Source organism: Penicillium canariense (genome assembly GCF_028826845.1).
Source record: "Penicillium canariense strain IBT 26290 chromosome Unknown utg000001l_segment0_segment0, whole genome shotgun sequence".
NCBI lineage: Eukaryota > Fungi > Ascomycota > Eurotiomycetes > Eurotiales > Aspergillaceae > Penicillium > Penicillium canariense.
The window spans coordinates 7,324,840-7,340,174 of NW_026622728.1; the positions used below are offsets into that span (position 1 = coordinate 7,324,840).

General features: G+C 50.7%; 2 protein-coding genes across 2 annotated transcripts; one reads left to right on the forward strand and one right to left on the reverse strand.

The window, feature by feature from the left end:
* Positions 1-1,847: 1,847 nt before the first annotated feature.
* On the reverse strand, positions 1,848-9,282 carry N7482_002531 (type II myosin; the record flags this gene model as incomplete). The annotated part of the gene is made up of 5 exons (XM_056684656.1): positions 1,848-2,294; positions 2,352-8,340; positions 8,401-8,585; positions 8,649-8,792; positions 8,848-9,282. 5 exons carry the CDS (start codon positions 9,280-9,282, stop codon positions 1,848-1,850), a joined length of 7,200 nt encoding a protein of 2,399 aa, XP_056548262.1.
* A 642-nt stretch (positions 9,283-9,924) lies between these two features.
* On the forward strand, positions 9,925-13,887 carry N7482_002532 (uncharacterized protein; the record flags this gene model as incomplete). The annotated part of the gene is made up of 5 exons (XM_056684657.1): positions 9,925-12,421; positions 12,498-12,923; positions 13,018-13,169; positions 13,228-13,468; positions 13,688-13,887. The coding sequence occupies 5 exons, from the start codon at positions 9,925-9,927 to the stop codon at positions 13,885-13,887; spliced, it is 3,516 nt and encodes a 1,171-aa protein (XP_056548263.1).
* Positions 13,888-15,335: the final 1,448 nt, after the last annotated feature.

Sequence of the window (15,335 nt, forward strand, 5' to 3'; positions counted from 1 at the left end):
AGAAGACTATAACTTCAGTGAAAAGGATTCGAGGTTCGACATTATATAACCTAAGGTCTCTGCAAAGGCAACAAAGGGGGCATCCGAGCAATAGCAGCGGTGGTGTGCTCAAAAAATGCGATGTGACATTTGTGGGGTTTATATTCTGCCCGGAATGACGCGTCTTCTTGTACCCAAAATCTAGTTTGGCGGACTGGCTAATAACGCAATCTATGGAAAGAAAAGATAAAGAGATTAGGATGCAGGAAATATTCAGAAATGCTCCATATGTGCTACGCACACAAGCACTGGCTAATAAACATGGACTTTCTTTCCTACACCAGCTCAAACTATTTAAAATCTGATCGCTTCAATGCATCGCTTCCCACCATGGCTTTATTGTAATCAATTTTATCATCAATAGATTCTGTCTTTCTTGCGTTGGTTCATATACTCACTCTCCTTGAAATACTGTCTATAGTGCCCATTGCCAGCAGTAGCGACGACAAAACAGCAATAGTGGACTATCTCTGAATCTGTCACATTAGGAATCAACTGGTCTTTCAATAATATTCCGGAGAATTTCGATGCCGTTTAGACTGCAGATCAGTAATGCTTTTAGTAGGGAGTTTTCTCAAGTGTAATCGAAGATGCTCTAAAACCTTTTCCAAATATATTTGCAGAGGGCTTGTTATATTCGAAAAGAATCGTCCAAAATCGTTGACGATAGGAAAGTGGACTTAATTTTTGATCCGGTCAAGTAGGCTTGATCTAAATAAGAGCCGAAGTCGGTTAGGAACGGTTGTGATCGAGCTGCTTGCCACTGGGCCAGCTCCCTCCTCTTCCAAGGGCTGCAAACAGAAAACAATGTATGTGGAGTTTCTTCAAAAAGTGAGGACAATTTGACAAGTTTCTTTACATGTAAACATATTTAACTAACTAGGAAATGATTATCGAGCCAAGCCGGCCACCTTCGCGAGCGAGCCTTGTGAGACCTTCCGATCAATTTCTAATCAGTAAAATTTCTTTACATGTAAAGACATAGGAAAGCCTTGTGGGGTGTTCTGAACATTTCTTAGATACACTTTACTGACAAGTGGAATGAGCATTGCCTCACACAAATCGACAGGTATACCCCGGCCGTTTATGACTGAGCCAAAAGTAAAACTCACATTGACCCAAAAGGGCTCTTCGCGTTGATGGCATTACTGGTTGCGGTAAATGTTTGTTGATCAACCACTCAAGTTTTTTGTTCCTATCACAGTTAGGTTGATCTTCTGGACTGAGAGCCAGAGGGATCCTACACAGAGAGGCGCATGGGAAGCAACACATGGCGTCATGTCTGATAAGGATGGTTCTTTCTTGTGGCGTGGGAACGTTCGGATTGTGTACTCTTTGCATATGGTAGTCTTTCGGAAGACCATTTAACGCGTCCAGTACAAGTTGCAAACTCTTTGGAGCGTTTACCTGAAATACGGGGCTGTTAGTAATATCGGATGGTTGTTTATGAATGTCCCTATCCATCTACAGAGAGAGGAGACATGACCTAAAGGTTTGATTCAATCTGGAATTATTCTTGACTTGTAGATAGCCTATCCTACCCCCATCCACCATATTTACTCCCAACTCGATCGCAAAAGGAAATGAAAAGCAGACTGCCATCCAATACATACACCTCCAAACGTGGATAGGACATACGGTCATTCAAGCATTATGAACAAGACGATCCGGGTCAAGAAAAAAAGACCGAAGCGTCCCTCTCCGAAAATGCACATGTACGCCAACAGCAATAGAAAAAAGAAAAGAAAATCACCACCATGAAAGAAACTCCAGAGTCAACGTACTACATATCATCTCTCCAACCCTATTCACAGGAAGCCCTTGGTGTTGCTGGGCTTCCGCTGGGGCGTTGTCTCATTAAATCCATACGCAGCACTGCCGCGTCGACTGCCCGCATCGCCGAGCACAGCCTTGGAAGAACGACCAATGGTGCTGGTTCTCTCAACCCGCAGCGCTCTGAAATTTTCCAACTCACGTTCCAGGTGCAGTACCTTCTCGCGCTCCTCGCGAAGTTCACGCTCTGCACGGCGAGCCTGGAATTGTATCTCGGTGTCGCCTTGCTGGAGTTCCTCAATATTCTTGAGGAGCCTTTCGATCTTATCCCGAGCCTTGTTGACATCATCAGTAAGCTGGGTGTTCATCTTGTCCCGTCGATCAATTTGAGATTGCAGATCCTTGACGGTACGATCGACATTGCGAAGAGAGCGCTGCTCAGCAGTTTGCTTGTTCTCCTGGTTCTCGAGATGGGTCTCAAGCTATCATGTAGGTTAGCAAGGAGACAGCGCAGAAGTTGTATAAGGACTAAAGCTTACCTCCTTAATACGCTTGTGCAAGAACCGCACATCTTGGCTACCAGAAGAGTAACCCTTGGTCTCCAGGTCGACACAGCGAAGCTGCACCTCCTTCAGCTGCTTCTCAAGTCCAGCCTTATCCTTGAAGAGCTGCTCATTGGTTTCGCGCTCGGCAGTAAGCTCCTTCTGCATTTCAGTAGCGAGAGCATCGGCGCGACGCATCTTGCCGACAGCTGCGGAGGAGACATCTTCCTGTTGCGCAAGTTTGGATTTGAGCTCGAGAAGCTCGCGATCCATGCTGGCGGCGTCGCGCATAGAGGGACTTTCACCCTTCGCCAGATCCTCGAGACGCTCACCAGCTTCGGCCAGGCGAGCTTCAAGCATCTTCTTGTCCTTCAAAAGCAGGTCACGCTCTGCCGTGACATCGTCGACAGAAGAGCGAAGAGTCCGCACCTGAGAGAGGAGCGACACAACCTTGCTCTGAGCCTCGTGGTGTGCACTGGCAGCCTCCTCGCGAGAGTTAGTAATATCTTGCATGACAAGTTCCAAGCGGGCTTTCTCCTTGGCCCAAGTGGAGCTGTTGAGCACTTCGTTGTCCCATTTGCTCCGAAGATCCTCAAGCTCTTCGCGGAGGCGGGAGTTTTCTCCACGAACATTGAGTAGCCGCTCACGCTCCATCTCAAGCTCACCATTAATGGTCGAGAACTCGCGCTGGTACTTTTGCCGGGTCTGCTCCATGGAGGTTTCTTTGTCCTCGATGTCAATAGCCCGCTGGTTGCGGTAGTCTTCGAGCTCGTTCTGAAGGCGTTGCTTGGCTTGCAGAGCTCCCTGAAGCTCGGCAGCTTGGTCTTCCATTCGGGCTTCCAAGGATTGACTCTGGCGCTGCAAGTCCTCCACAAGGGCATCCATCTCCTTTCGCTCAGACATGATTTGGGCACTAGTGTCTTCAGCCTCCTGGCATCGAGCCTTGGCAAATTGTTCAGCACGCGATGCCTTGAGAACGGTGATCTCAGCTTGCTCGAGCTTGCGGAAATACTCATTAGAGCGGCTCTTGAACAAGCTCAGGCTCGCTTCAAGATCAGCACTTCGTGATGTCTCAGCATCCAGACGAATATGCAGGTCGGAGAATTCCTGGAGAAGTTGGTTACGGCTGGCCATGTCTTGATCCCTAGCTGATTGTAGCTCTTGGGTTTCAGATCGGGCATCACGGAGCTCGACCTCAATGGATGCCTTGTTGCGCTTTAGCTTTTCGTATTGCGACTTCGCATCGCTGAACTCAGCCAGAGCATCATTGTGGACTTTGAGTAACGACCGACGGGACTGCTCCTGTGAGTTGATCAGGTCGTACAGCTCCTCATGAGACTTGGCCTGTACATCGCGAAGCGACAGCTCTCCAGACCGGATACTGCGCTCCAGTGCCGAGACCTTCTTAGCGGAATCATCAAGCTGGCCATGGAGACGACCATTTTCACGCTCCAAGAGCTGCATGCGACGGATCGAAGGGCTCTCGTCCTGCCAGATATCCCGAGATGGAGTGGACTGCTGAAGTTGGCTCTGAAGGTGCTTGTTCTGCATTTCAGTCATTTGGAGCTTGTTCTGGAGCTCCTCGATTTCGGCCGCTGTGTCCATCCGCCTCTGGTAGCCCACGGTATCAACCGTTCTATCTGACCGAGCCGAGTCGTTTGCACCTTCGTACACATTATTGTATCGTTTGTTCGGCGTCGAAGGGTTGGATATTCTCTTCAGAGCATTCTCGGAATTCTTCCTAAAGTGGGTGGGTGCCCGGTTGTTGGCCACTTCATTCTGGTCAATCTCTTCAAGCAAGGCGCGCTTCGAGGACGAGTATCTTGAATCTAATTCCTTAATCTCGTCTGCATGGCGGCGACGCATCTCTGAAAGCTGGCTTTCAGCCCGCATGTATTTCTCCTCCGTGACCTGGAGCTTGTGTTGCACAGTGTCAAGTACTTGCGCGAGGTCAACTTGCTTGGACAAGTGCGGTTGGACGGCCTCCCAAGACTTGGTGGGCTCGGAAGCCTCGGGCTCAAAGACTCTGTGCAAAAGAATCAATTGGCGATGCAGATCTTCAATTTCCTTATTTGACCTGTCCAGGGTGCCCTGTAGCTGTCGCGTGTTTGCTTGGGCCTGACCCCGTAGCTGCCGTTCATTTTCAAGGTTCCGATTGACTTCTGCGAGCTGAAGATTGGCTGTGGAAGCAGCTTTCTCAGCATTGCGACTGTTCTTGTGCTCCCGGTTGACCTCATGGTTCAGATCCTCCAGGCTCAAAGACAGCTTTTCCTTCTGCTTCTCAAGAGACGTGATGGCGAGCTGCGAATCTCCAAGCTGTTTCTCAAGCCTCTTGTTCTCCTCCTCGAGCTTAGTCTTCTCCTTTTGGAGATTTGTCAGCCGGAGTCGATTATTATCGCTGGCCTTGGAGTTCGAACGAGCAATGTCAAGATTCTTTTGTTGGATCTTCGTAAGGAGAGATCGATTATCGTTCTCAGATGCTGTCAGTCGACCCTTCAAGATTACTAGTTCCCTTTCAAGGCGTTCTTTATGCTGGTCATGACGAAGACGGAAGTTGTCGGATTCTGAAATGGCATGCTCCAATTCTTGCACTCGGACCGCAAGCTGATATCGTTCTGCCTCAAGATCCTCGAGGAGTTGTATTTTCTCCTTAAGATCGTTTCGCATGCTCATGAGGCGTTCCTCGGACTGGTTCTTGATATTGCGTTCGATTTCAGCCTCCGCATTCAAGCGAGCATTTTCGACAGCGGTAAATCGTTCTCGAAGCTTGATCAATTCCGATTGCAGATCTTTCCGCGAGTTCTCGGCGGCAACTCGAGTTTCAGTGGCGCGACGAAGGCTGTCTTGCTGAATGTACATCTCCTTTTCGATCTCAATCTTGGAATCGTTGAGCGAGTTGTACTTCTCGGTCAGCTCGGCAATATTATGCTCAGCAAGCATCTGAACATCGTCTCTGGACTGGCGCTCCCGGCTTAGGTCTGCTTCGGCCCGGAAAAGCTGGCCCTTGAGATCGTTAACTTGCTGTTCCAGCAACTTCCTGCTTTCACCAGCTTCAGCATCCTCAGATCTCTTCTCTTCGAGCAGCCGCTTGACATCTGCGGCTTCTCGCTCAAGTTGGGTCTTTTCAGACCGCATGGCGTCTCGCTCAGCTTGGACTTCGCGAAGACGGCTTTGCATGTTGTCATGTCGAGTGGTAAGAGACTTCCTCTCAGCTTCCATGCCTCGCTTATCTTCATCGTGCTTCTTTGCGTCGTTGCGAAGAACGGCCATTTCACTCTCCTTGCGCCGGAGAAGGTCCTCGTAGCTAGTGGTGGTTGAAGAGAGGTCGGCAATCTGGTGGCGGATGGATTGGTTCTCAGTCAATGCATCACGCAGTTGTTTCTTTGATTTGTCGAGTTCCTTCGAAGTGTTGGCAAGTTTGACATCAAGATCCTGATCGGTTTTCAGTAGCTTCGCTTCCAGGTCCTGGAGCTTACGATCCTTCAAACTGAGGTGACTTTGGAGCATCTTGATTTCTTGACCAAGTTCCTGGATCTGGTCCTCTTTCCCAGAGAATTGACCCTCCATCCCGGCAAGCCGAGCATCAAGCTCCTCCAACCGGCCTTGTAGATGATTCCTCTCGGACTCCAGCTTTTGGATGATCAGACCGGCCTGCTCCAGCTGGGTGATTCGCAGCTGCAGTTGCTCATCCGTCTTTTTCTTTGCATCAACCAGATCATCGAGTTGTTCCTCAAGCTTTTCTTGATCAGCAATGGCTTCTGAGAGTTTCTCTGAGAGTTCGCCTTCGCGATCTTGCAGGCGCCTGAAAATATCTTCTTTGTCAAGAGCGAGGGCACGTTCGCTTTCCAATGTCTGCTGGATCTTATGAATCTCAAGCTCGGTTCGTCGTCTTTCCTCATCCAGCTTTTGCCGGTCAGAAAGTTCCTGCTTCATCTTGGTCTCAAGCTCTTTGATCTTATCGTCTCTTTTCTTCACTTCCTTGGCGGTTCGTGTATCTCCTAATAGAGGCTTCATTCTGGAGAAAAGACGCCACCAAGGGCTACCCTTGAGCTCGAGGTAGGCATGGAAGTTCTGTTGGATGATTCGGGTGGCCTCAGCACGGTAGAGGCGCTTGTTGGAAATGCGACGCTGAACGAAACCTCGGGCGACAGACTGGAAGCGAGTCATAATGGTTCGGATAAGCTGGTCTCGCTTTTCTTCTAGGTCGGCCAGAACTCCTGCCCGGAAGAAAACCTTGGTCCGTCCAACACGGTACCAGGCCCTGTCCATGCCGAGCTTCTCTAACATGATCTGGGCTGCACTCTGTCCCTCCAGATAACCCTTCGGCATATTCTGACAGAGCACCTCGTATCGTTGACGGAACTCAGCGAAGGAAAGCCGGTTGGGGAAGCCAGTCCTGGCAATGCGGATTCCTTCCAGTACACCATTGCATCGTAGTTGATCCAGAACCAGAGGTGCATGCAACATCTTCGGACGTTTCTTGTGATTTGGCAATATGCAACGTACGAAGTGAGGGTGAGTGGAATGAAGCTGCATCATTAGACTAGAAAGTTGTTCCTTGTGTCTTTGAGCCACTGTCCGGAACAATCCCTTCTTCACCCGACTCCGAGGATAATCGCCACCTTCTTCGGGCTCGGCGCAATCCGCGAATAGATCCGCGATGTGCTTCTCACCGGATGCTGCCAGAAGACGAGTGATGTTGTCATTCATGGGGTCCTTGTTCTTCTCCAACCAGTCGTGAGTGGCGTACTCCACCTCGGCGGCATAGTGAGTGAGAACAAAACCCTGATTAAGACGAGAAGCACGATACTTGGAAGTCTTGCGATCCCAGAGTGAGTGGAGTTTCTCGGTGAAAGATTTGTCCGTAGCTTTGGGCATCACACAGTCTTCATCAAGGCAGGAGAAGATACCAATGGGATTGGTCAACTCGATCAAATCAATGGTTGGCTGCAAGTCCTTGCCAAAGTCAATGAACTGCCACTCAATTTGCTCCCTGGCATATTCCTCTTGCTCGAGAACAAACATATGGTGGTTGAAAAACTGCTGGAGCTTTTCGTTGGTGTAGTTGATACAGAGTTGTTCGAAACTGTTGTTCTCGAAAATTTCGAATCCAGCAATATCGAGTACACCAATGAAGTAATTATCGTCGGCCATCGAACGACCAAGCTGATTGTTGATACGGGTAACCAGATCACCAAAGCCACGCTCGTAGATACCCTTAGATAATGCATCTAAGGCCAGCCGCACTTGATCAGGTGTCTGTACTTTCTCCACCCACTCGCGACCAGCCTTTACTCTCGGATGCAGCAAGCCCTTCACAAAAGATTGGGAGGGAATGCCCAAAAGCTGGCAAGCCTTCTCCACGCTCGCGTATCCATCGGGGGCTAGGGTGGCTTGGTCGGCACGTACGCTTTCCTTGGCCACAGTAACATTTCCCAGGTGCAGCACAGCAGCAATGGTGCGCATAATGCAAAGCTGGTCTTCCTCCGAGAAGTTCATGACATGGAAGGCCTCAATCAGCGAATTCCACTCATCCCTATCCGACACTCCCACAATCGAATCGTTGCCATGCCTTGTATACGAGAAGTCTTCGATTTGGAGGTCTTGGAGCAAGAGCTTTTCGCGAGTCTTCCGATCTGCGCCTTGCAGCAGTTGATAGAAGACATGGTAATTCCGCTCATTGGAGTTGGGCTTGACCACTCGTGATTTCTCGAGCAGGTACCAGTCAATCCATGCGCCACAGATTTGACCAGACCGCGAGAATTCAATTCGGATGAACTTGCCGAAACGAGAGGAGTTGTTGTTGCGGACTGTTTGGGCGTTTCCAAACGCTTCGAGGATGGGATTTGCGCGAAGAATTTGCTGGGACAGGTTGGAAAGCGGCTTTGTCCCAGATCGAGCATACGGTGTATCGGAAGTCGCGACGGCAGCCAGGTACTGAATAACCTTCTTCGTGTTCTCAGTTTTACCAGCGCCGGATTCACCGCTAGATAGGGCGGATCGAATCAATGTGATTGTAGAAGAACGGGACGACTAGGGGACTCACGTCACGAGAATACTCTGGTTTTCTCCCTCCTCTACAAGGTTGCGGAAAGCCTCGTCTGCCATCGCGAAAATATGCGGCCGAGTTTCTTCCCTTCCACGACCTTTGTACATCTTCACATACTCATTCGTGTAAATTGGAAGCGGACAATAGGGATTGATCGTCACCAAGAACAGTCCGGAATATGTCTATCGCCCATTCAAATTAGTATTGCGTCCTGGTGGTAGTTGCAAACGACAAAGGGCACCGACATAAATCAAGTCCGACTGATATCGAGTGTGTAAATTATGGACCACGGAGGCCTCATTCAGATGGGTCAGCTCCGCCATATCATCTGCCTTGTCGAACTTGGCCGGGTTGACCTTGTCGACCTGATCGGCATCCACTTCCCGCTGCTGTTCATGATGTCAGTCATGCTCAGCCGTCTTCCAGAGGACAGACCACTCTTACCTCACCATCTTCGCTTTGTACCAACAGCTGACCTCCCTCTAATTCTTCCAGTACTAGCCCGCGCACAAATGCCTTTTCGGTATCTCGCAGCCACACGTATTTGTTTCCCGAGAAGTCATTATTACCTTCCAGGCCCCGAATTTGATCCGCGCCCCTTCGTAGTTCTTCCGATTTGATAAAGCTTGGGGCAAATGTTCCCGAGGATACATCTTTGCGTGCAGAGTTTGACCGTTCACGGTTTGATGCTGGAGACCGATTCGGAGTAATCTGCGAGACTGATGCGTTTCGGAGATGCCCTCTCGCCGACTCTATTCCATTCGACGGAGTTATGATGGCAGATTTAGGCCGCGTCTGTGTCTGCGGCGCCGGCGACGGTGAAGAGCGCCCAAATGGGTTGGCACGCTTCGGCGAGCTGTTGAGCTGGGAGGGGAGCATGTCGGCGGGTTATTCAATAGCACATTATTCGAGGTGGCAGTTGTTTCCCATAGCCAAAAAAGGAAATCCGAAGACAAGAACAAAAATGTGATGTGAGGAGGAAGGAGAAGGGAAGTGTTAGAGGATAAGGAAGTCGCGGAGAAAAGAGCCCAATGGCGAACGAGGCGTGAGGACCGACGTGTGATGTAAAGCGGAGAGCTGATGCTGTTTGTTTACACTTGCGTTCCTCGGGTTCCCGCCGATCTCTGGTCCGTGCGTATCTTGTCACGTGAGTCAAGTCACTTTTTCGCGGGCGCTTAACTGACCCTTCGACCGGAGAAGACTTGATTCAGCACGTCCTCGCTACTTAGCGCCCTGCTTTCGACCCTCTCGTCCTGCGCGCTGGGTTATACGACTCGTCGCCGCTCCCTTCAACCTCGCCGGTCATCCGACCGGCTTGCTTCACAGAGAGCTGAAAGTAGACTGCGCCTGCGCGCCTCGGTCATCGCCAAAGCTCGAGACGACTCACGATTCATCAAGCTTCAACCACTATGAAATGGGAACTTTGACCTCGCTCTTGCTTTCCTAGATCATTCTGTCTAGAGACTTTCATCTCATAGACGATTTTCCCTGCGAGTTTTCTTTACACCGTCGCCTATCATCATGTCGAATCAACCGCCCACTTCGTTTAGTGGTCAACCCAGATATGTGCAACAGTGGCCGCCACCTTATCCTGCAATGATTCCTCCCAACTTCCCCCCGAATCCTGAATACCAAGCTTCAGCTCCTCCACCTCACGTCCATCCTTCGCAAGCCTTTGAGTATAACATGGCCAGTGCGACTGCGAATGCCAACTCGCGCATCCCAGCTCCAGGCAGCTCTAGCGACCAAGGGCTTTTCTTCCCTCCCCATTTTCCTTACATGAACCAGCTCGAACCATCACAACTTCCATTCCCATTCCCCCCGATACCCATGTCCTCATTCGGGTACCCGGCCATACCTGCCCCACCAGGGTCCAATATCCCGCCAGGGTCATTCAATCCCTATGGAACTGTCGCGAGTGGACCATCGGAGTCTCAACCACGGGTGAGAGATGTCTCGAGCCCGACGGACCCAAATCGCGAGGAGGGCGAAGTTAGTGAGGGCGATGGTGGACAATCCGTCGAATCAAGTAAGGGTACAATGGCTGCACCTAGCCATGCACCTGCTGCTCCAAGATCAAGTCTGAAAGAAGGTGAGACTGTATCTTCACGGCCATCAACTTCAAGCAGAAGCAGTTCCCGTATGAGCATCTCAGAGTTCCATCGTCACCGGTTTTTCACTGACTTTCGCACAGCTTACAACCCACCTTTGTCTGTTTCCGCGGATGCGGATGTCGTCAATCGTGCAATAGAGCTGCAGAAGCGAGATGCTACAGAAGCAACCTCCCAAGATATACAGTCTGCCAGGTCGGCAGCTCAGCTCCGTGTTCAAGCGCAAGGAGCTTTGCTCAGTTTGGCGCCCCATAGTATTCGATTTCACGAGCTAGTGGCGGAAGGCATCAATCCAGCGATTCTGAAGCAGCTTTACGAAGAAGTTGGCATCAGGGTTGCGACACCCCAGCCCACTGAACCGGTAGTGGCACCTTCGACCGATGAAATTGCGAAGTCTCAACGCTCTACCCCATCTAAAAGACATGCGGAGCCTGCCGCACTGGAAAAGAACAATGCCACGCAGCAGTCCGTTCCTGGAACGGCCCAATCCAATTCAAGCAAGCCCATGGAGAGAAAGGAGCTCATTGCGAAAATGCTTGCTGCTAAAGCTGCAAAGGCTCAGTCCTCGGGGCCCAAAGAATTGTCAAAAGAGCCTCAACCGACTGCAGTTACACCAAGCCCATCAACCACTCCTTCCAGGGGAAATGCTAAGGAGAATGGAGTCGCGGTCAAGGAGAAGAATAAAGCTCAAACGGAATTGGCAAGGAAGCGGATCGAAGCGCTCAAGAAACAAGCATTGCTGAAGAGCCAGCAAATGGCCCAACAGCTCAATCAGGCCTCCCAGGAAGAGCAGTCATCGACTCTTCCAGGAACCCCGGTACCAGCCGTTCATCATCCACTACCTGTCCGCCCTCCTGTCCCGCAGTCATCCGAACTCAGTGGCATTCCGGGTCTTTTGATGGCCGATTCGAAACCAGAGGCAGAATCACACTCTCTCGATAGCGCGTCCGTGGGAATTGCTGTTGACTCGACGCCACTAGCTAGAACAAATCAGCGCAAACGACCCCGGGCCTCCGATTTCGATGAACCAGGGACCGTCCAGAAGAAGCATTTCCATGTATCAGTTCCATACGCTGCTCCTACTTCGGATAAACTCATCATCGATATCAGTGACGATGAATCTCTTTACGGTGATGACGAAGGCGAGAATATGGATGTGGACTCTAGTCTAGATCAGGATTCCGCATTCGCAACTGCCACTGCCACTCTCGATATTCCTCGACCCCCTTTTCAGAAATATCCTTCGACTACAAGAGCTTCCACGTCTACTCCACAGGCACCATCGCGTCCGGGTGATCAAGAGCAAATGCGCCAGAAAAATCTAGAGATCCAGGCTCTACACCGAAAGATCGCTGAGATGGAAGAGCGACGGAAAGCAAAGCTTGCCGGCAGTCGAACTCAATCTCCGCGCACTTTGGAGGATTCTGGATCTTCTTCTTCGGCTGCACAGTCTACTGCTGCGGATGCTGATCTTGCCCAGAACTCATCCGCACCTCCCTCCACCGCTCCCAGAACAACGCGGGACCTAAGTCCCACTCTCGGAATGCCCTTTGCTGTTCGTCCGAATGAAATTGATTTTTTCAGCCCCTCGTCTGTGAGAATACTATCTTCGATGACCATTGCGCAGCTGGACAGCATCAGGTGTCAAATCTTGCGCATGCGGGAGATCGAGTCCGGTGCTCCTGTTTTAGATGGTGAATTAATGTCGTCTCAAGCCCGGCTTGCTGCCTGCAAGGACGATGCTGATAAGCTGTTGTCCGAGATGACCAAAGGGGAAGAAGGGCCACTCCAGCTTGTTGAAGAGCTCAAAAATCTCAGCTACGAGATTAATGGGTTGACAATCGCAGATCTGGATGAACTTCGTCGGCAGGCAGAGCTGAAGAAGCAGCGCCTTGCTCTCACAGACGGTAAGCATTGCCTTGGAAGAATACGTCCTGTGTTTCCCGGTTTTCGATGTGTCAAACAGCTAACCTTTATTTCCAGCTTCAATGGAAACTCGCCCCCCTGCAGTCACAGAGGAGAGCGTAGTTCCAGGTGCCCCTGCCCCTGCCGTAGAGGTCCTGGAAGGTACTTCGGTAAATCAAGATTCCGAATCTGATTTCTATGTCCATGAGCCTGCGCAACTTGACGCAGTCAATGGCCCTGAGGACTCTCCAGCTCTATCCCAGCTCAAGTCCAACGGTTCTGTCATGGATGAGTCAGTTGACCACGTCAGTACGGGCAGGAATTCTTCCAGTGATGGAGAGCCCCAGGCCTCTGGTGCAGAGCTCGATATAGACTCGGCCCCAGTGCCCGACACTGAGGAAATGCAGCCCGACTCTCTAGATCACCCCCTTCCAGACCGTCCAGCCCTTCCAGTCGTCGACAACGGCGAGGACTATGAACCCAGCGACAGTCATGGTCAGGAGGGTGATCTGTCCGATGCTGAATCTTCCTCAAATTCCGAGGCCTACGAACCCCCAGAGCCTGACACTGGCGCTGACTCGCCTCATTCTGCCTACAGCCCTCCCCCCCCCTGCTCCTGTAGAAGACACGGCAGATTCGGAGCCCTCGCTTGATATGTCCCAAATTGGTGAACCACTAACGGAGACTCCTCAGGTGTCGTTCTTGGAGGCACGACCTATCTATCAGGGCTCGGAGACAGAAATTCTCGGTGTATGAATAACATCTTTCCTGGAGGAACTCATGATGATCAAGCACTGATCCCCTGCAGGCTAAATCTCCTTCCAACACCCCAGCACGCAATTTCTCTCCCTACGTCAGCCCCTTGCGGTACTTCAATGCCTATCGCTACCACCCCGGCTATGCTGAAGAGGTTTCGGACGGCTACCGTTCGCTAACTTACAGCCATGACATCAATTCAATGAAATATCTTTGCCCATACGAACTGGCGGGTGGTGTGTGCAACGATCGGTCCTGTGAATTCCAACATTTCCGGGACATGAATTTAAGCGGTGCGTCGACAAATTAACAGCCGTGCAACCTCTGATATGGTTTTCCTTTCTACTTTACATCCCCTCTCACCACTTTACCCCTAATTGGTGCTTTGGTCTTTTACCCTTTTTCACTTCTATGGCTCTCTCAGGCTCCCCCCTCTCAACCTCAAACTTGATCTCCTACCATTCCGTCTTGCCCTGTCCGCATGCTGACCACAGTGCTATTAACCTTGACAGACGACAAGATTCTCATCCAAATGGGAGCCGCCCGGGAAGGACAAACCGAAGAAGAGAAAGAAACCTACATCACCGGGTTGAAAAAGATCATCAACGAGATGCGACGTGATAAGGTGAAAGATTTCAGCACTGTGGCTTCCGAGATAGCTGCATACCGTAGGCGCTTTCTCCAAGACCCATCGCGTGTCTTGCCCCTGTAACATCTTGCAACCCACGCAACTCCTCAACTCTCTGTCCCTCAAGACATGAGCGGGCATTATCAAGGTGAGCTGGCATTCCTCCTCACCTTTTGATGATATCACACTGCCATCTCGGCCGGCGAGTATCTACCGACCTTTTTTCCATCCAACACCCACCACCCCTTTTTCTTTGTGATACCCCCTTCGCCGTTCCCCCAGCTGGATGCTGAGGTATTTTCTTGACTCCCTCTCCCCCTACCGTTCCTTGTGCATACATCATTAGCCAGCGAGGACGTCTTCTTGCATTTGAACCCACAGCCCGGAACCCAGACTATTGGGGTAATCTTGAAGCAATCCTGGATCGGTCCCTGGTATTTGTCGATCTTTCGCACAATGGGCTATTCTCGGTCCGTGGCGAGATGGCATTGGGGATATCTGCACAATTCCAGCTGCTGGTCGTAACTTTGCTGTTCAGCTTAAGTGATTCGGGAACCCGGGCAACAGGCCTCGGGCTTCTCTTTGCTTGGATATGGGTTTTCACTATGTTCTCTGGGACGGGAAGGTTGTATGGTTATGACACGCCGGCTGGCGATCTCCTTGCTGCACATATTCATAGCAACAATGAACATTATTTTCATCCCAATCTGGTTTTTATTGATCGCCCTCTTCAGGCCCATTCGCGAGGCCGAATCATCAAGAAGAGAAGGCCGAGGGAACACAATCACAGCCCAGGTTCTTGGGACGCCTGCATCAAAACTAGAACTATATTGTGATTAACACCTTCGAGATCTGATTCGACGTTCATCCTGCATTCTTGGCAAGTTTTCTCACCATAGACTTTGACTCAAGGGATTACGACGCCGAACAGAACTCCCTTGAACCATGTGTAACACACCCACCGACAGCTAATTATATCATCTGAAACGTTCGAATTGCCCCAAAATACTTCCAAAAAAAGAACTCCTTGGCCCGGGACAGGCAATGCGGAATGCCCGATTACTATCTGCACACCAAAAATAAACACAGAATACTCGCCCGAAGTCAGACAAGACTCCAAGAGTCCTCACTCGAGTCGCGTCATAGGTGGTCCTACAATGTGCTCCCTCTTCATAGCGGCCCGGACGGATGTGGAAGCGAACGAGTACTCTCGAAAGTCCAAAAATAAGCAAATATAGAGACCAGAGCCTCGCCTATAGGCTGATCAGCGACCAAAATAGCCCTGTCTTGCCTACTTAGGCCCCTGTCACCGACCTTAGAGACATCGGTGATCTTTTTGGCTGCAGCTGATCGTAATCCGTACTAAATTTAAGTAGAGGGTCGAGGCCGGAAGCGGCAGCGCGGGGGCCAGAGCAGCAACTGCTAGTTTGTGCAACACCACAGAGAACATGCAGTTTTAGAAATGTAATATCCTGCATAGTGGTGGTTTCGTAGGCATGGGATGGGAGACCATGTGCTCCTAATGGTGGCGC